The following is a 19,905-nucleotide window of genomic DNA, read 5'->3' as shown; positions in this document are numbered from 1 at the left end:
ATTGCGGAAATGGTAATTGCGGAAATTGCTGAAATTTCGGAAATTGCCGAAATGGAAATTGCGGAAATGGAAATTGCGTTTACTCCACTACATGTCAGAGGCAAATATTGTACCTTTACTCAACTAAAGATTATTTGAATAAGTTGATTTTGAAATAAACACTTAATCTACAAACTCACAGTGAGTTGCATCTTGTGAGGTTGTAGATCTATTAACAGATTATTTTGTATACATTGAATTTGTGAGTACTTATTTTGATGTACCAGACTATTACTATTAATTACTGTAACTGAGTAATAAGTATGTACATTTACTTTTACCCAGGAGCAGTATGGGTTGGCGCCCCAGCCTGTGTCTTCCGTGAGGAAGAAGCCCAACAAACCCACGGTGAGGCCTTTAGGAGGGCCATTCAAGCCTCAAGAGGAGCCTGTGGCACCACCAAGGGCAAGGTGGAGCCTGCGGAATCGTTGCGGCTCGAGAATCCACCATTCCTGAATAAAGTGCCTGGTGCTGGGAGTCTGGTGCAACGCACAGGGCCTGACCTGGTGAGAGCAGGAGTGGACCTGGTGAGACGTAGGAGGGGCCCGGACAGGAGTCAAGGGGTGAGTGAGGGGTATGATGTTGGGAGACCCGAAACCCGATGACCTTGGGATACATCACTGAGGATACGTCCCAGGTGCATCCATTTATGTATGTATTTTGTTAAATATTAAGTACAATTTTGAAGTATTTTTACTGCACTGGAGTAATACTAGGTCGAAATGACCCCACCAGTGCAGTATAGTATTTGAGAAATAGACACAAGGCATAATTTTAGTGGTTATGTTACTGTGTGCCAGCATGAAGTTAAGTGTATAGTTGTCCATGCTTGCATAGAGGAACACTAATGAACAGACCCAAAATAGACCTTTTTCACAGCAGACATTTTGACCTGCCATAGAAGAGTTTATTACCTAAGGCTATGTTTAATCTGACATGTCAAAATGGCTGCAGTGAATGGCTTATTTAAACAAATTAAAATTTGGTTCATATTTTTTCTTTTTTCATGTGCATAATTGAGATGTTAGATGGTGATAATAAAAAGCATGTGCAGTACATACAGCATTCCATTTGGTGTCTATTCAACATCAAAGCAAGTATTGTAAAAGTCTTTTATTAGATTTTTTTATTTCAAGGCTGGGAAGTCAACCGAGGGGAAGATCTCTACTTTAAGTCCTTAAGAGAGAGGGCAATTTATATTAAAAATATTGGCATTCTACATTGTATTTGGCTTCCACCAACACTCACCCTTATGCCTAATATTATACTCTATCGTACGACGGTGATGCAACGTGTTGTTAGCTTGAAGATCTGTTTTTGTCAGCAAGTGACACTGTCATGCGATGGAGTATAAACTGAGCTTTACAGTCTGTCTATTTTAATATGGCCATTCCAACACTTCTACAATTTATCTATCAAACTATCTTCCAAAAAAACAAAAAAAATAAAAGTCAGCCCTTCAGAATTTGCCTCCAAGGTCAAATTAGTAGATTTTTTAAAGAACCTGGTGTTTCTATTTAAGACTGCAGTCTTTCTGTTTCCTGTGCAGTGTTTGTGAACAGTTTGTGCCTCGGTTTCATGAAAGTATGTGTCAGTCCCGTTCACATAAAAACAGAATGCATATGAACAATTTGAGTTTAAAAAACAAATTTGATCCAAGAGGGGGGGGAGAACTTCCGTTTTTGAAATCCCAGTCCTCTTGCGTTGCTTGGTATTGGTATGGATAAAGATAGAGATAAAGAGAGGGGGGAGAGAGAGAGAGAGAAGCAGAGACAGAAACAGGCAGGTGTATGGTCCAGAGTTTAGAGAAGGGATCAGCTGTCTGAGCTACACTGGCCAAGAGGGCTGATAGGGAAAAGTTCCAGAGGATCGCAGGCGGAGGGAAGAAAAACATGTGCTAGACCATCACAGGAAAGACTAGGACTTCTTGGCATCCTGTGTGTTGCGTTTCTTGAGGTCACTTAGGTCCACTGGTGTGAAAGCTGCAAGAACAGACAGAGAGTTAAGACAGTGTTATTGTATTGGGTTTGATCATTGCTAGTCGGAATCACACGTCAATGTCTCTAGGTTTTTCCAAAGAAAAAGTCTCACTTTGGCTGGGCTGTAACAGAAGTCCACAGTTGCTACGTGGTTGGTCTATTCATGGCTGTCTCTCTAACCACTTAGAAACTCAGAAATGTTATATTTATATCTAATGGAGTGGTTATCATGAGACTAGATCACTGCTAAGCCGGTGTTCAGACAGCTACCGACTTGTCAGTCGCTGAACTTGGTGACACGTCGAAGGCAGGGTAAGAGCTGTTTCAAGTCATTGCAGATTAAGGTGTCTCAGAGTCAGACTTTATGGTGGTCAGATTACATACAGTCAAATAAAGTCAAACATGCTACTTGCTCTATTTCGTCAGCCAACAAGAAGTGGACGGTGGCCTAACAAAGTCAGTGCTCATGAGCCCGTTACACTGAAGGATTACCGCTGACTGTTGACCATGACCAGTTGCCGATCTGCTATATCGGGGGATTTCTGGTCAAGTGAAGTGAGACATAAGTTGTAACTGTCACGCACTTACAATGTAGGTTAGGATTTGGGTTCTTTTCAACATATTCCTGGGGTCCACGGTCATTGCGTTCACTGTTTTGTGTTGATCTCATGTCTCGGAGAACACACTGCCAAGCTGTGAAGGAGGACAACAGAGACAACATTAAATCTGCTTTTCATCCCCTTTCAGGAGTCTCATCCGACATCCTGTGCTGAGAATCGTGTGTGGCCAAAATGCTGAATGTATTGGTAAAAAAGGTATGCTAGTGATATTTGCTTTCTTACAGGCAAGAGGTCTTATAGACAATTTTATTTGTGTCGCATGTTTCATCAATGGAGTTACACCATCTCTCACACTCAATAAAACTAAAATAAAGTGTTTCTACACTGAAAACTATAAAACCACCAGAAAAGAAACCAGCTAATATTGTATGAAGAAAAGACAAAGTAAAATGACGGCTTGGTTAAACCTATGCCAGCAGTATCTGAGGTTTCACTTACTATCATGGATAAAGCGCACATTCTCTTCATGTGCAGGAGTGAAGAGCTCCCCACTGTTAGTAGGGGACCGGGGACTGGAAGTCCGTTTATAACTGTTCACCATCCTGGGAGCAGATGAGCTTCACAAACATGAGAACAGCAGAGATTAAAGCTCCAAATGCTTGATTTTCAATTACTTAATTATGTGGACAAAATAATACATTGCCATTTTGAAAGATTACAGTTGCATTTTCATGTAAACTTCAAAGACAAAAAAACTGAAAAATGCCTCAATAGTCAAATGTGCACAGCAGTAGTCATTTAAACCACAAAGGCCGCTTCTCCAACACTACAACAAGTGCTCCTCTTTATTTGAGTAGAACTAGACAATTAGTCATTGGTGATATATTATTTATGTGTTTACAGAAGCTAAACGTGAAATCCAATCCAATAATTGATATCATTATTAGTCCGATTTGGAAAAGTAAAAGAACATATTAGTGCTTGTTAAATGCAGGATGATACTAAGTACTTAAATCTCTAATCTAAAGTAACATTACATAACACCACAATTTTGTGACACCATTACGTATAGCCTGTACGTAACTGTCCTCAGACCTGGTCATTCTGTTTGCAGTCTGCACTTGCTCTTTGCTCCTCTGTGGCGAATGGATACTGGACAGGAAGTTTCCAAAAGTTTTCTGTTGGATAAGAAGGATAATAGAACATTTAAAGTTAAAGTATGATTATTAGGCTAAACATCAACACCACCAACTTAGTACAGTTGTTTAGTGGGTACATTTTATTCTGTGATTATCAAGCCCCTTTGTTCTGAGAAGATCATTAAGTAAGTAATCTAGTCATTAGTAGTTTTAATGCTGGGGTCCAGGGACCAGCAGGTGTCAATGAGTACTGGTAAATAATTTCCGTATGGTATTTCCTAGTGAAACAGGGGTTGTATGCATCTCAGCGATGGGGCAGGATTGAACTGCACTGGAACATCCAGACGCAATTCAGAGGTAAACGTCTTGTATCTGGTTATGATGATGGTACGATCGTCGATGACCCACTTGACACGTAGATGTCACGTTGGCAGTGATTATTAATCAAGTATTCAGAAACATATTTTTTTGTGTAAGTGTGACATTGAAGGGAAAACTTACGTCATATGTAAACAAGCAAATCAGCTAACCAATCATGTTGGTGGAAGCACTTGGCCAATAAGGGACCAGACCACCTTATGTAGCAATGTCAAATGTCCGCTAACTAACATAAATTGATGTACGATGACAAGAGTGACCCTCATTTCACACGGGTGTGATTGTTTTACTTTCAAAACAGATTGCAAGTGGCGCAGCCATGTCATTCAAGATACAGTACCACCCTGGTGTCTAGCATAATGCATCTTAGCTGTGTATGTATTTCTGATAGACAGGTGCATATCATCATGATATTGGTTAGCCCCTTTCGGCACCCTCGGTTAGCTTTTCTGAATTTTGTATGCGCTACCCTAGGGTCCCTGACAGCTTATTCCACCCTCCATGGGATGCAGATTTACATACCCTCTGTTCATGGAGAGCAGCGGCGCCGCTTGAGTGTTGGTGAGATGTTTCAAAGATGCATAACACAGCTATAGGAGACAACGGAAACGTGTACGAAACCACATTAACCGCCGATGCCTTTTTTTAATTTTATTTTGCTTCGCTGAACTTCTCTCTCTTCCTTGACTTCCTTGTTGACTTCCCATTGTACTGCCTCCCGAGCGGCGACTGGCTAGCTTGCACGTCCTAGTTACTGCCTCTGATTGGCCGACCGCGTGCATGCAGGATGTTTATAACATAGACATATGTCGTATGTAGACGGCTCTGGAGCGTATGTGCTCAAGGGAAGGCAAAAACTTCAAAAAAAGATAAAAAATACTTAACGTCATCAGCGTTTAATGCGGTTTCGTACACATTTCCGTTGTCTCCTATAGCTGTGTTATGCATCTTTGAAACATCTCAACAACACTCAAGCGGCGCCACCGCTCTCTGTGAACAGAGGGTATGTAAATCTGCATCCCACGGATGGCGGAATAAGCTGTAAGGGACCCTAGGGTAGCGTCCAAAATTCAGAAAAGCTAACCGAGGGTTCTGAAAATGGCTAGATATTGGTTAACTTTAAATTGGTGGTAGTAGTAGTACCAGCTAATCTAAGAATGCATGGCGTTTTTGTTTGACAGGACTCAGGAGAATATATATATAAATATATATATTTTTTGCATCCATCTATGTAGCCATTATGACCACCTCTAAAGGTGGAATGACCATACTTTCCCTTTCAGCTGGCCTTTAACTCTACCAATAACCACCAATATTAACCAAGGGTCGAAGGGATGGTATAGACTATAGACAATATCATATTTAATCAATAGCAAAGGCAATGTTCCTTGGGGCAAAATCAAATCTTAGAAAATTGTGCGAGCATGACTTTGACATAGTTTAAAAATACCTGTTTAAAACAACACACCGCGTATGAGCAGTTGAACACCAACCCCGAACGCAAAGCTGCGAATCTAGAGGGCTTTGTTTACGTTTAGGCTAACATTAGCATTGTTAGCAGCAGGCAATTTAGCCAGACAACAATAATAACAAAACATAACTATGATCCGAGGATGGTCATTGACACTTAGTCTAAACCACAGAGAAATACCAGCTGATTTTGTGTGTGTGTTTTTTATGTGTTGACATCGCTATCCCACTGTAATATGGATTAATAGCCGGGCTAACACAACGTTAGCTAGATGCTAACAGACCATTGACGTGCGAGTACACTGATGTCTTATCGAGGCTAGCATCATTTAACTCTGATATTTACTAGAGGGAGGTGACTGGCCTTAAACGAACCATGCACTGCATTCATAATGTCAAACAGTGTTTACAATTATAAGCTATTGCGCAAACCTTTTCTTTGATGTGTTTTTCTTTTTCTTTCCTTATGCAGACAAAGGTGTGTACGCTGTACCCGGGCTGTACCAAGGCCTGGCTAAAAAGTAAAACGTTGCCAATGCCAACCAATCATTTCCGGGCAGGCAAAAGAAACGGAAGTGAAAGAACTCTCCTGTTTTTGTTTGTTTGTTTATTTATGAATTCATCATCATTTTATTGTGTTGGGTACAGTTCAAGGAATGTACAGGTCAATTCAAAATCTGCTAAGAGGATACAACCAGAAAAATCATTATTGAAGACGTTACACAAGTGTTTGATTGATTGAAGCCGAATCTGGGTTGTACATGCTGGTTTGTTGAACTCCCTCTGGTGTTGTGGGTAGGCTATGAACTTCGTTGATGGACTAAACATCCAAGGCTGAGAGTGAGAAAATGACAGCCAGGAGAATGAGGCTGGTCGGTGTCCAATCTGTTAATATTAATGCATCAATCAATCAAGTACTGGCCAGCTAGCCAGATTATGGAGAGGATGAAGATGGAGTGGAGACGCCCTGGAGGGCTCATCATGAGTAGCCATCAACATGCCAACTGACCCAGTAAGTATAAGGCCTGATGGAAATGCATCTTAGTTCAGAGGAGTGAAGTTTAGTTGAATAGAGTTACAAAAGCTTTGTGTGACTTTGATGCAGTGAAGTGAAGAAAAACAACAACATTACAACAATTAAACAAAGCTGTGATGTGACCATCTCAGATTTAAGGATAGTGCCATGATTTCACCATATGCCATGCAATCACGGCACTCCATCTTTAAGATGAGATGAAAAGAAAAACTGAACTAGTCTAAATCAACCCATTTCAACAAACTATAATGAGTAAAATATTAAATTATTTAAATGCAATGTGTTTGTTCAACTTGAGTTGGCTCCCACGTGTCAGTCTTCTTCCCAATAGTTGAGTGCCTGATAGCCCCTCTCGGAACCCTACATAAAGCTTTTATGAAATTTGATGTCGCTTTAGGTAGGGTCCCTGGTCATGCTAAGATTTTCCAATGCGATTGTTGGAACGCGGATATACACAAACTCATCGTTTAGTCGATCGGCGCGGTATTACCATGCTTTTTCTTGTGTTCGTTTACGAATGTGCGAACTATAAGTACCTTACATACCTCTGATAAAATCTCCTGTGTCGCGGAAGCCGTTAAGTATTTTTAATCCATGTTTGATTAAAAATGCGCTTTGATTTCTTCTTGTTTATTTACCGTTTATTGTACCGCCTCCCGATGTGCGGTTGGCTTTGCGGGCTATGTCCCTGCCTCTGATCTGCTCCGTCATAGCTGTAGCACCACTAGCTAGCCAGATAGGCGGTACAATGAGGTGTCAATAAACAAGGTAGGAAGAAGCGACATTTTTAATCAATCATGGATTAAAAATACTTAACGGCTTCCGCGACACAGGAGATGTGTCGGTATGGTATGTAAGGTACTTATAGTTCGCACATTCGTAAGTCAATACATGAATGAACATGGTAAAAGCGCGCAGAAGTCCGTCTCATGGCGTGTTTACATTGTATTTGTGTGTGCGTAACTGGCGGCAGCCCAGCGTGAAACAGGACCCAATGGGTAAAGTCATAAAAGTGTCAGAAACTTTACTACATTCGGGTTCTGCTTGCGGGGCTAAGTGCCTGACTGACACAGTGCCCTGCCAGCTTCATCCTCTCTGACCTTGTCTAATAATCTAAAAAAAAGATTTTTAGATTAAAAAAAATACCAGCTATTTTCACTTTTTGTTATGTGTTTAAAATCACGACCCAAAAATGTTTGGGAAACAGACTATTTCTGTGGGCTTTGATTTTACCCTGGCACTCCCATATTTTCTATGACTCTGGGATGCCATCTAGAGGACATACACAGGACAGCTTTCTCATGCCTGAGCTCAGAAATTTGTAATTTTCATGGCCTACCTAAATTAACCCATTTCAACCAACTATAATGAGTAAACTATTCAATTATTTAAATACAATGTGGTTGTAGTTTTTCTGCATAATTATCCTAATGGTCATTGCCGGTGTGCAAGTTCAGATCAATTGCTCAACCCACTGAGGACAACCATTCGGAACAGACTGACTGACTGACTGATAGTAGTTCATAGTAAATCGGATAGGCAGTGTTGGGTTTAGGGGACGGGTCGGGCCCAATGCCTTTGCATGCCTCATGGGCTCTGGCACAAAGTAGGCATAGACGTTTCTTATTGATAAAATATGTCTTTATTTATGAAAACATGTACAAAAATAATTCTTAAAGAAGCAATTATAAGACTTTTCATCGCAGATATCTCTTATAGTTGCAGCACACACCGTTTCTCATAAAGAACATAACAGCAATACCCAGGAGGGGAAATGGCAGCATGACAATACAAATGCATATAATTGTTATTGTATGATGGCCTACCAATGAAGTAGCTATTTAGTTATTCCTCGCTCTGCCCAGCAGTGAGGCCGCTAACTCTTCAAGTATGACGCGTCAATCTACCTTCAATATGTATTCCGTTTGAACTATCATGTGAAAGGACTTAGTTTCTTAAAAACCTAGTGCTTGATTTGCAAGGTTGATATAAGAAATATATGATACTGTACATCCGATAAAATGCTTGAATTCAACAGTGCATGAGATAAATTCACAGAATTATTTTTAAATATACAGTATATACATATTTATATATATATATTATATATCATGTTTTTACTTGATTACGTTCTTCATTTCTCATGGAATCAATATTAAGACCGGCACCACAGATTATAACATATTTATATCTGTCCCCTCTCCCCTGTTGTATTGGCAGATTGAGTTGAGGTGAAAATCAAACACTTTATGAACACATTGGCAGTAAAGTCATGTGAGGGGGAAGAAATAACAGCTTTAAATAAGTGAAGCTTCAGAAAGACAAAGGCATCTTTACAAAGCATAGCTCAAAAGTCATGGTTATGGTTACAAAACAAAGACAGAAGAAAGTAATTATTTGTATCACCCCCGATTAAAATAACAACAAAACAAAACAGTTATTTCTGGAGCAGAGGCGTGGTCCGAGCACTGGCTATCTTTCCCACCTCAGTAATTAATACCACCCTCTGTATTAATTCAACTCTGAGAGGGTAAAACCAAATGGTCCATTTTGGTTACATTTGCACCCTCTCAGAGTTACAGTACAGAGTACAAACTGATGCATTAAAAGTGAGGATTTCACTGTGGACGGCACTGTATGGTGCACAACATATTGTATGTTTAGCAGTCTCAAATGGCAGTTCAGTTCACCCTGTGCATTCTTTCACACTGAGCTCTCACAGGTCTGTGCTCAGGCACAGATGCCGGTCTCAAATAGTTTGGCCAGATCTTTGCATTCTGGGTCAATGAGGTCTCCTGGTTTCTCCCCACCCTCATTCTCTGCCTCTGTACTAGCTCCCCTGGCAAGCAGGTATCTATGTGGGGAATACAAATGGAAAGATATTGTTAAAATACATACAACACAAAAAAAAGAATAGTCCCTCTCATACACATGTTTGTACTGTAATGATTTCAATTTAATTGAGTTTTAGTGAAAATAAACTATGCTCCTCATTTAGCTGGCAAAATAAAATCACTGAAGAATGTCATAGTTTGTCAATCATATGGCACAACTCAATGTACAATGTAGAGGCTACATTGATTTTGACCTGCAACAAAGCATGCAATGTAAGAGTATAAGTAACCTTGGGAACCAGCTGTTCCCAAGCCATGCGGCTTGATGTACAAGTACATCACCCAGCCATGATGTTCAAGTACTCCCCCTGGACATGATGTTAGTATATCGCTAGGACTTACCCCCAATCTAACCCGTGGCCCATTCATACTCCAGTTTTAGGTGATAAGATGACCACCGAAAACTACAACAACATGACGTCACGCCGCAGTGGTAAGCGACTCAACACTCACCCAAACACATCTCTCTGTTTTTACTAAAACTACAACATGACGTCACGCCGCGGTGGTAAAGAGACTCAACATTCGCCCAAACACATCTCTCTGTTTTTACTAAAACTACAACATGACGTCACTGAGCTGCGGTGGTAAGCGACTCAACACTCACCCAAACACATCTCTCTGTTTTGACTAAAACTACAACATGACGTCACGCCGCGGTGGTAAGAGACTCAACGCTCACCCAAAGACATCTCTCTGTTTTTACTAAAACTACACTACAACATGACGTCACGCCGCGGTGGTAAGCAACTCGACACTCACCCAAACACATCACTCTGTTTTTACTAAGGTCACCTAAAACTGGAGTATGAATAGGCCTATAGGCCAAGCATAGAAGCATTGATTGGGTCCCATTATTCTAGTGGTATATGACCCAGTCCGGGGAATTGAACCCAGACCTCCCAATATGTTTTATACCTATATATGTTGTTTATACCTATATATGCCTAGACATGTAACTGCATTTCATGAGTTTGACCACTCATATCATATGAGCTTTACAATGTACTTCACATACACTGATGCAACCTGCTCATCGGGAGCATAGTGGTTCAGTGTCTTGCTTAATGACAGTATGACACAAATATGTCTGTACGCTGTACATGTAGCAAAGCGTTACAATGAGCATATTCATACTGCATGTTGATAAATTGCAAATCAACTACACTATTGAAAATGGCATAAATGTCAAATTAAATATACTGACTATAATATCTGATATTATATTAGATCCTATTATCTCATATACAACAACTTCTATGAAATACCTTTGTCCTTTGTACATATTCATGAAACCATTTGTTACATTTTAAAATGTAACCGTTTATGTTTAGAGTCAATGTGGCAGCAGGTGATTCAGTCAGACTTAAATTATATTTGTTCTGTCTGAAATAGTACTAGGCTAGTAGCTTGTCTGATGATATATTTGTACTGTCTGAAATAGTACTAGGCTAGTAGCTTGTCTGATGATATATTTGTACTGTGTACTGTGAAGATAATATCATTTTTAATATTATAGTGTCCTGGTTTGAATTGCTCAGTTATTTTAGTTTTTAATGTTTTTTTTGTGGCTTTCGCCTTTATTTTATATTTTGTATAGAGGGACAGACAATAAGCTGACAGGAAATGGGGGAGAGAGATGGGGGAGTGACGTGCAGTAAGGGCCGTCGGGATCGGGAGTCGAACCCACGGCCACACTGCCAGTATCAGGTTGATACTTGATATCTGTGACCTACATGTTGGAGATCTTACTTACTTACTAATTACAATATAGTCACTTTTGGTGAGTGACACCTTCACGTGACAAAGTAGGCAATTATACTTAAGTGCATGTAATATACAGAGCAAGCATATTCAGTTGTAAGTAGATAAAGTAAAGTTGTTGATTAGTTGTTCAAACTATAATTCACCAATGTAGCGGCAATGTGTGCTGCATCTTTCGTTCACGTAACGTAAACTACATTCCAATGAGAAGCACAGCACTCACACAAGCACGCCTTTAGATTTCATTAATGGCACAGGCAGAGCGGGCTGAATTGAAAAAGTAGCTGACCTAGCAATGTCTGGATAGCCATCGCTGCAGGCCATGTGAAGAGGCGTCCAGCCGTCCTCATCTTTCTGGTGAACATCTGCTCCGTATCTTATCAGCAATTTGACCACCTCCAGGTTGCCTGTCAGCACAGCCTCGTGGAGTGCTGCCATACCTAGTGCGTGCACACACACACACACACACGCACACACACACACACACGCACACACGCACGCACGCACGCACGCGCACACACACACACACACACACACACACACACACACACACACACACACACACACACACACACACACACACACACACACACACACACACACACACACCTTGTTAGGCCTATGATAGTTTCATGTCTTTTCTGTGTTTCTTCCATTCCTGAGTGGTCAAACATTGCTTTGAAAAGGTTGGTGGGCCTTGAAGACAACAGATTGAACTCACCTGAATGGAAGACCGTATCCACACGAACCTTCCTCGCCCTCATGAACCGTCCAATCTGCTCCGTGTCTCCACGCCTGACAATGTCCTGGAAGATGATCTCATTGGAGAAGTGCACAGCTCGCTTTGGAGGCTCTTGAACGGGTACTATTATAGGCGCTATTACAGGTGCACGAGTCTCCTTCGCACCTGATTGTCGTGTCGAACTGTATCGCGATCCTTTGCTGTATGAGGGGATGTACGACGTCGATGTGGACTTGTATGGAGCCGTGTAATGTGATGATGATGATGATGATGATACTGATGATGATGGGCTGTGGTATGATGGGGTATAGCTTGTCGGGGAGTACTTTGCTACGGGGGAGTACTTTGCTACGGAGGAGTACGTGGATGAGTAGTTGGTTGGTGTGTAGTGCGTACTAGGAGTGTACTGGCTAGGGGTGTAGTGTGTCGGCGTGTACTGTGAAGCCCGGGTGTACGCCGACGCCGGTACATGGTAGCTGTACTTCATCCCTGTTGTGGAAGCCACAATGCCTCCCCCTGTATGCTGTCAGCCCAGGAGGAGGGACGGGACAAATCCACACGCCAAAATCCAGCCAAAGAAACAAATATCCTTTATTTCCCGTGGCCTTCTACACACTCTTGGAGTCTTTTCTTCACTGAATTTTCTCTTATCCTTTTGGTTCCCAACTTGAGTAGCTCCTGTGACAGCCTCTTCAGTAGACGGTGCACACTTTCCAAAAGCCTTGCCTCCACTTCACTCTGTGTATCATAATCCCTTTTTATCACATATTATTATTTTGTATTCCGATCCTTCCACTTGTATCTCTTGTGTTGTTTCTCCCGTCTACATTTGAAACTGAATTTGCACACAGTCACTTTGCCTTGACACACGGTTCAGTAGTTGTCTGAGGGGGCCGTTCAGAGGGTGTCCCTATATATCCTCTGGTGGGCTATTTTAGGGCCAAATATCGAGTGACTTGAGCTTAGAAATGAGTGGCCCCTGTCCAGCCCCTCCCACGTTATGCTCACATGCTCATTCGTTTCCCTCCCACCCCTATGGCCCATAAAATCTATTGACAATCATAAGCAGAGGAATTGACCCAAACACATACAGTAGGCTACTGTATGAGCATTGCTCAAGTTGTCTAATAATGCCACATATATATATAGACATAGAAACATCGAATCAATATTAAATACCCTTGACATCTGAGTGAAATAAAATGATTTCAGTGCTTCAAATGATTGTTTGTCCAAGGCTTGAATGGATCCGAGTCATTTCCTAATTGTGGAGCGTGATAGGGAACAGCATGGGTCATAGTGTGTGTGAGAGTCACATGTTTCTGAACGATTTATCTATAAATAAACTTCAGTATGACATCAGTAGGAGCTCTTTAGTTTTTAGAATATGCAGTTGATTTGTTGCCAAAAAAAATCTGCCTAATGATGATGTCACTGGTGGACGGATTTCTGAACTGCCCACAGCCTTCCAATGAGACACAGACTGAGTAGGAAAAAATGGTGGTATTTTATCATGAACATTAGTTAGGACCAATTATAGGAAGAGAAGTTGAAAAGTGGTGAAGTGGTCCTTTAAGCCAGAGTGAACTCACATTTGATTTCCAGAAAACAGAGATGCAGTTCATTCACAACGTTTCTACATTTAGGCTAATGTTACTGCTATTTGTTCGTGGCGGTGAATCACTGTGTGCTTATGTCATTAATGTTGTTTTTTCGTGAGGTCTACATAGACATGGTCGTAATTCACATGGAAAATGTTCTGAACTTGCCCTTTACAACCCATATAGACAAATAGAGTCGAGCTATATAGAGGATGTTAAGTGTGGGAGTGTGATCTTTGCCAACTGTCATGTCAAAGGGCCATAAATTTAACTTCTAAATTTAACCATACTCTCTACACGGCATTAAAAAGTCACATGGTTTTGGTAATCACATATCCAGCCCTTAAATAGGGATAATATTTTGTCATACACTGGGAGAATTTCACAGAAATGAACACTTAACAAAAAGAATGTATCTAGGATCTTCAAGACTTTGCATGTGGACTTGGAGACATTTCACAGTAGCTTCCAGCATGGCCCTCATCCACTGGTTTTCTCTTACTAACACTCATAAAGATGCTGCTATGCCATGAGGGGAAACCCTGTGCAGGAAGTTCAGGAACCAGGCTTTATTTATCTCGCAGTGATGCTAATTCTTAATTGAGCCCTAACTCTGTATATTTGACCTATCTGCTTTTCAGTCAAACAAACTGATCAAGTCTGCTTCAAAATGCCAAGGTTTATGCTATCACTTGACAGCTTGACTTTTGAGTAACTACCGGTATACAAACATAAACAAGTTGTTAAAATGTCCTTCCTTTTGGAGCATGCATTTAATGAACCATATTGATCTGAATATTTGCACAACCCCAGTTACCCAAGTTATGTCACATCTAAAGTGTAAATGATCAGTGAATTCCTGTTAGGGTCAGACTGATCCCAGCTGTTGCCGGTTCCTTCAGCACATGTATGTTGCTATAGGCGTCTGTAGAGAGGCGGGAGCTCATGTCTAGACAAATTGAGGTGAGAGTAATTGAATGTTCGCGGCTCGAGGATGAGACCTTTTAAAGCAACTATCGAGTTCCACAGTCTCTTATATGCTGGGTGGGGGTGCGTGGGTGGTAGTGGCCCTTTGTGGTGGGCGATAATATCCCTTCGTAGTTTTCCCTCCTTCGTGTCCACAACAGCACCTCCTTCCATGTCCAGCAGAGACCAGTGGAAAATGTTTGTTTGCCGCACGCCGATGTTACTCTTGGATACGTGCCAGTAATGGCACGTATCTCACGCGTTCCATGTGCACACGCGTCGCGGCCTATATGCATAGCTGATGGCTTATGGCTATGTATAGGCGCAGCTTGCAACCCCCAACCTGCCCTTTAGGATGCATGTCACACCCTGTCAAAATGACCTAGAAGCCCCAGTGTGTTTAAATATTCAGGTGTTTGTGGAGAACAACATTATTGCCACAAGACCCTGACAGAAAGGACGCTTATTCCAAAGTTTCACGTTTCACCGCTTAAGCCTTTGTCGTACAAGCTCACAGCGTGTCGACACATTGTGAGCTTGTAGATCTGCTATTTTTGGTGCACGACACTGACGTACAACAGAGCATAAATGAAGCATTAACAGAGTTATTTGCTCCTTGGTTCAGCTATAAACCCGTGTTGCTATGTGAGCTGACTAGTGGGTAAATATGGCCTCAAAGTATGTCTTACTGGAAAGGAGCTTATGTAGGTTTTAATAAACACTTAACACACCACTATGTGTTTGGGCTCATGTGGTAGAAAGTAATCCAGGTGGTCATCCTCAAGGCATCCTCAACAGGAGAAGGAAAGCTATACTTAATTCATACTTTATTTCATGACCCAGTTGCTCAACATAAATGTATGATTTATGATGTTGTCGATGTGTCAACCACATCATCTCAATGTCCTCTGTCTGTTCCATTCAAGACCTGTATTGCATGGCTGTCTTCATCTCTGCCCTCTGTTTCCTGCCTCTCCACTATCCAATAGAAATAAAACAACAATAAGAAGAAGAATGAAAGAAGAATATAACTAACAAATTGGTCACGACAACCTTTTCAGTTTTACATGCTGCAACATGACATATTTCAGCCATATATGGCCTGATAGTCGATAACATGAACCCAAAGCCAAAATATGGTCCTGTTATCAACAACATGTCACTGGAGCTTATCCGTAGGCTGTATACAAACCACACAGCTACGGATTGCTTAACTCTCTTGTTGACTGACTCATGTGATTATGTGAGACATAATTTCATGTCCTAAAAATAAGTTGCATCAAATGCGGTTTTGTTTTGTTTTATTTTCATCGCTTGTGATAGATTGTAGCAAAAAACTAAAACAGTTCAATGCGTACGCCACTCACAGGATAGTGAGTTGCCGCATAATCTTAATGTCTCATGGTTCAATTCTGTCTGGGGAGATGTGATACATGTCCTTAGCTCCCTGGTGGTGATGTCATACACCCCTCCCCCTTCTCTCTAGCTCTGTCTGTCTGTCTGACATCACGCAGAACAGAAACCGTTTCCTTAAGAACGCCATCGTCGTAAGTACTGTGATGGCAGGCATTTCCATTTAAATGTGAAGTTATAATGTTGTCCTTTTCTAAAGGTCAGTGTAAATGGTAAATGGTGCATTCATAATCATATAGCGCATTTATGCAAAGTGCTTTACATAGATTGTGCATTACATTCACCTATTCACACACTGACGATGACGGCGGAAACCATGCAAGGCACCAACCTGCACATCGGGAGCAAAGGGGTTCAGTGTCTTGCTCAAGGACACGTTGACACTAACTCTGGGGGAGCCCGGGATCGAACTGGGAAGGAACCTCATGGTCCCCATCCGACTGCTCTACCGGCCACTCTACCCCTGATCCACTGCCGCCCCAGTAAATGTAATATGTCAACCACTTTGGGAGTTACACACTCTGCGGTGTGCAGACTTTATTTCCCTTCCCAGTTCCTTTGACTGACACATTTTTCTCCTTCAGTTCACATACATATAGTTCCGCAGCTCAACCTGGATTTATAAAGAGGGCTCGGCAGTCGGCACACCTTCTGCCAAACCGGCACATTGTATTATACAAAAACGCTGCTGCTTCTGTCCCACCCCTCTGCGCGTGGCTTTGTGAGCCTCTTCCCAGAAAGTGCTCCGAACCGAGACCCCCGTGGGGGACTTTCCTGGGGTGATTGCCAGGCAGCATACTCTAATACAAGAACACACCTCGACTACTGGACAATAAACACTGCAGACCTGCTAGTCTCTCGGTGTGGATCTCACCAAGAGCCCAGTGGGAGATACACGCTCGGGCCGAGGATGATCCGGTGACAGCACGCGTATACCGGGCTAAAAGGAAGAGAGGCCTAGAGCCAGAATCTAAATCAGGAGCTTGTAATCCTCAGTGGGTTGTAGAGAGAGAGAGGTATAGAGGGAGATGGAGAGAGAGACACTATGATGCCAGCTGCGGTCACCAGCATCAGTAGTGTTGGGCTGAAGTGACAGTGGAGTGCAGGAGGTCAAGCAGGCCTGTAGAGACGCATCCATGTAGGGACACTAATGATAAGATGACATCAGAGCAGGACGTTCCGCTGCTCTGACCCACAGCTATTGACCCATGCTTGTTGTGACCCAAGCCAATGTAGGCCTACTATTTAACCAATTAAGCCCACAGTATATACAGTACTACAATCTACAAGCTCATGTGGTGACAATTTACTTACTGAGAATATCTTTGCCTAAATAATGGCATGACCAAAATAGTAATATAATTTGAATAATAATTAGTTGGCAATTCATTGTTTGACAGCTGACAACAGCCATGTTTTTAGTAATTAAAAGTGCACTGACAAACAAACAATGTTTTGATCAAACTCAAGCTCCTGCTTCAGGCAAACTAATGTTTTTGTAAAGTTTTTCAAGGCACAACTTAAAGCCTGCTCTTAATATTTAATAAACAAATGCATGCCACATACTGTACACATGTAGTAGCGTAAACAATACATGATTAGAAAATGTATTTATTTTCCATTACTTGGCTCATGCAATTGCATAATGTTGCCATACACTATAGCGTGGCTCAACAGTTGTGTGATCAAATCCTGAGTACCTATACCTAGTAGAGCAGCTATAGCTAGTGGAGTGAAAATCATAACAGCTGCTCGTGGATGATAGAGATTACACAGATATAAAGGGAGTTTGCCCAGTATGGCTTTGAGCATAAATTATAACAATGCTGCTGTCTCCTTAGGCTTAAATGGGCATACCAGCCTTTTAGATATGACGTGGATCCTTTGCCACTCTTATTTTGATACAATTTGATTCCTTCCTTCCTTTATTTTTATCAATTTGTTTTTCCGTTATTGAGATATCAACCTATGATTGTTATTGAAGAGTGATGCCTCTCAAAACATATCTTGCTACACTAATTGAAAGCCCTGCAGCGCCTGTTTATCCGTCCTCCTTTCCGCCTTCTCCTAGCAAACCACTCCGTTTTTTACACATCTCTCCTCCATGCACAATGACAATACCTACTGCATGACTGTCCAGACATAAAGCACTATGTTGCAACTGTCATAATTACTGTACAGACATGAAGCACTATGTTGCATCCATGCAACTGTCATAATTACTGTACAAAATGACAATACCTAATGCATGACTGTCCAGACATAAAGCACATAATTACTGTACAGTTTTTTCACATTGTAGGCCACATCCAGTTCCACTACGCACGCACCCACGCGCACACACACGCACACGCACACAGCAGCAGTACAGTACAGTACAGTACAGTACGATACGGTACAGTACAGTACAGTACAGTATGATACAGTACAGTACGGTACAGTCTGGTACAGTCTGGTACAGTACAGTATGGTACAGTACACTGGCCACCTGGATGGCATGGCGTGGCGCTAGAGTGAGACCAGCCGAAGACCGGTCGAATTCTAGTATCTATAAAGCACCTCAATTAGGTGTAATGTACCACACTTGCTATTGCTATTCTGATTTCAGAATTTAGGTCCATTATGCCACAACCTAAAATTGTTGCCTATAATGACATGCCCAAAATTGGGACGCCAAGTTGCTTGCTTAAAATCGGGATCAAGCGGTTGCATAATTGCTATTACAGATGTTATCAAAAAAGGACATTAATTGCCAATATATCAGCCAGATCGATACATCTATCGGTCAGGCTCTAGGAAAGGACACAGCATGCCTGTAACATTTCCATAGTCCAGAACACAAAGAACATAGAAAGAAGTAGCTGGATGGTAACCGCAAGGTTGCCAGTTCGAACCAGGGCTCCCCCAGAGTTAGTGTCGAGGTGTCCTTGAGCAAGACACTGAACCCCTTAATGCTCCCGATGTGCTGGTTGGTGCCTTGCATGGTTTCCGCTGCCATCGGTGTATGAATGTGTGTGTGAATGGGTGAATGTAATGCACAATCTATGGATAAAGGCGCTGTATAAATGCACCATTTACCATTTACCACTGTATTCATAACAGACTATTTCTATCTATACCTTAAGTAGATTCCAGGGACTCCATCAAGGACCTTGTGGCTGGAGTGGGAGTCACGAGTCCAGAAGGACTGTATTTTTGCAGGAGGAAGGGAATAGGAGTACTGTAGTGTATACATAGGGTACCCATGGTAACTCGTTCCTCTGCAAATAGGTCAGCTGGCTGAGCAAGCCTCAGGGCACTGTTGCTTTTTTCGACTGTTGTTTCCCTGTAAACAGAGTGGGTGGCAGAATTGAGGAGGAAAGGCAGGGATGGACCACTAAGCAGGGGAACTGGGAGAAAATATATATTTCTTTTACTTTTTGGGAGGGGCTCGGGGTGTTCAGTAGCATAGTCACCTTATTATTTATCTGTACCTAATACTATTACATGCAACAAAATAACTCAGATCTTATGTTGTACTTACTTTAAATCTGTCATATTACCCAAGGAATATGATCTGTGATCATGACTATTAATGTGTCTACCTGATCCTGGGATATCTTTCAGTGAAAATCTCAAAAGTGCCCATATTGAGAATTGCTGTTGCCCAGTTGACATAGCATGAACATTTCTGTGCTCTCCGCCCAGTACACCCAGTGCAGCAGTGTCTCTAAGATTAGATTATAATACCGGTAGCCTAATTATTTGGGGGAAGACATGCATAAGCAGAAGGCATAATATTGTTGAGAGTATATTATGGATGTAACAATATTGTGGTATGTTGTGACATTGCAATAACCAAAATGTCTCAATATTATCACAGGCCATGCAATGTCATATGAAAAGTTCCTTGTTTTGTTTGAACAGAGTAATGAGATTGTATAC

At 41.6% G+C, this 19,905-nt stretch overlaps 2 protein-coding genes across 2 annotated transcripts; both read right to left on the bottom strand.

Annotated features, from left to right (window-relative positions):
- Window positions 1-1,137: 1,137 nt before the first annotated feature.
- On the bottom strand, window positions 1,138-6,105 carry mcrip1 (MAPK regulated corepressor interacting protein 1). Its single transcript, XM_080775893.1, has 5 exons — window positions 5,998-6,105; window positions 3,674-3,756; window positions 3,077-3,195; window positions 2,607-2,711; window positions 1,138-2,021 (listed from the first exon to the last, which is right to left on the bottom strand). Exons 2-5 carry the CDS (start codon window positions 3,679-3,681, stop codon window positions 1,957-1,959), a joined length of 297 nt encoding a protein of 98 aa, XP_080632019.1. The 5' UTR covers window positions 3,682-3,756; window positions 5,998-6,105; the 3' UTR covers window positions 1,138-1,956.
- Window positions 6,106-8,220: 2,115 nt separating this feature from the next.
- On the bottom strand, window positions 8,221-12,873 carry ppp1r27a (protein phosphatase 1, regulatory subunit 27a). Its single transcript, XM_080775772.1, has 3 exons — window positions 11,981-12,873; window positions 11,549-11,699; window positions 8,221-9,455 (listed from the first exon to the last, which is right to left on the bottom strand). The coding sequence occupies exons 1-3, from the start codon at window positions 12,486-12,488 to the stop codon at window positions 9,332-9,334; spliced, it is 783 nt and encodes a 260-aa protein (XP_080631898.1). The 5' UTR covers window positions 12,489-12,873; the 3' UTR covers window positions 8,221-9,331.
- Window positions 12,874-19,905: the final 7,032 nt, after the last annotated feature.

Source organism: Protomyctophum bolini (assembly GCF_963924005.1).
Source record: "Protomyctophum bolini genome assembly, chromosome: 11".
Taxonomy (NCBI): Eukaryota; Metazoa; Chordata; class Actinopteri; order Myctophiformes; family Myctophidae; genus Protomyctophum; species Protomyctophum bolini.
This window is presented reverse-complemented; position numbering and strand designations above follow the sequence as displayed.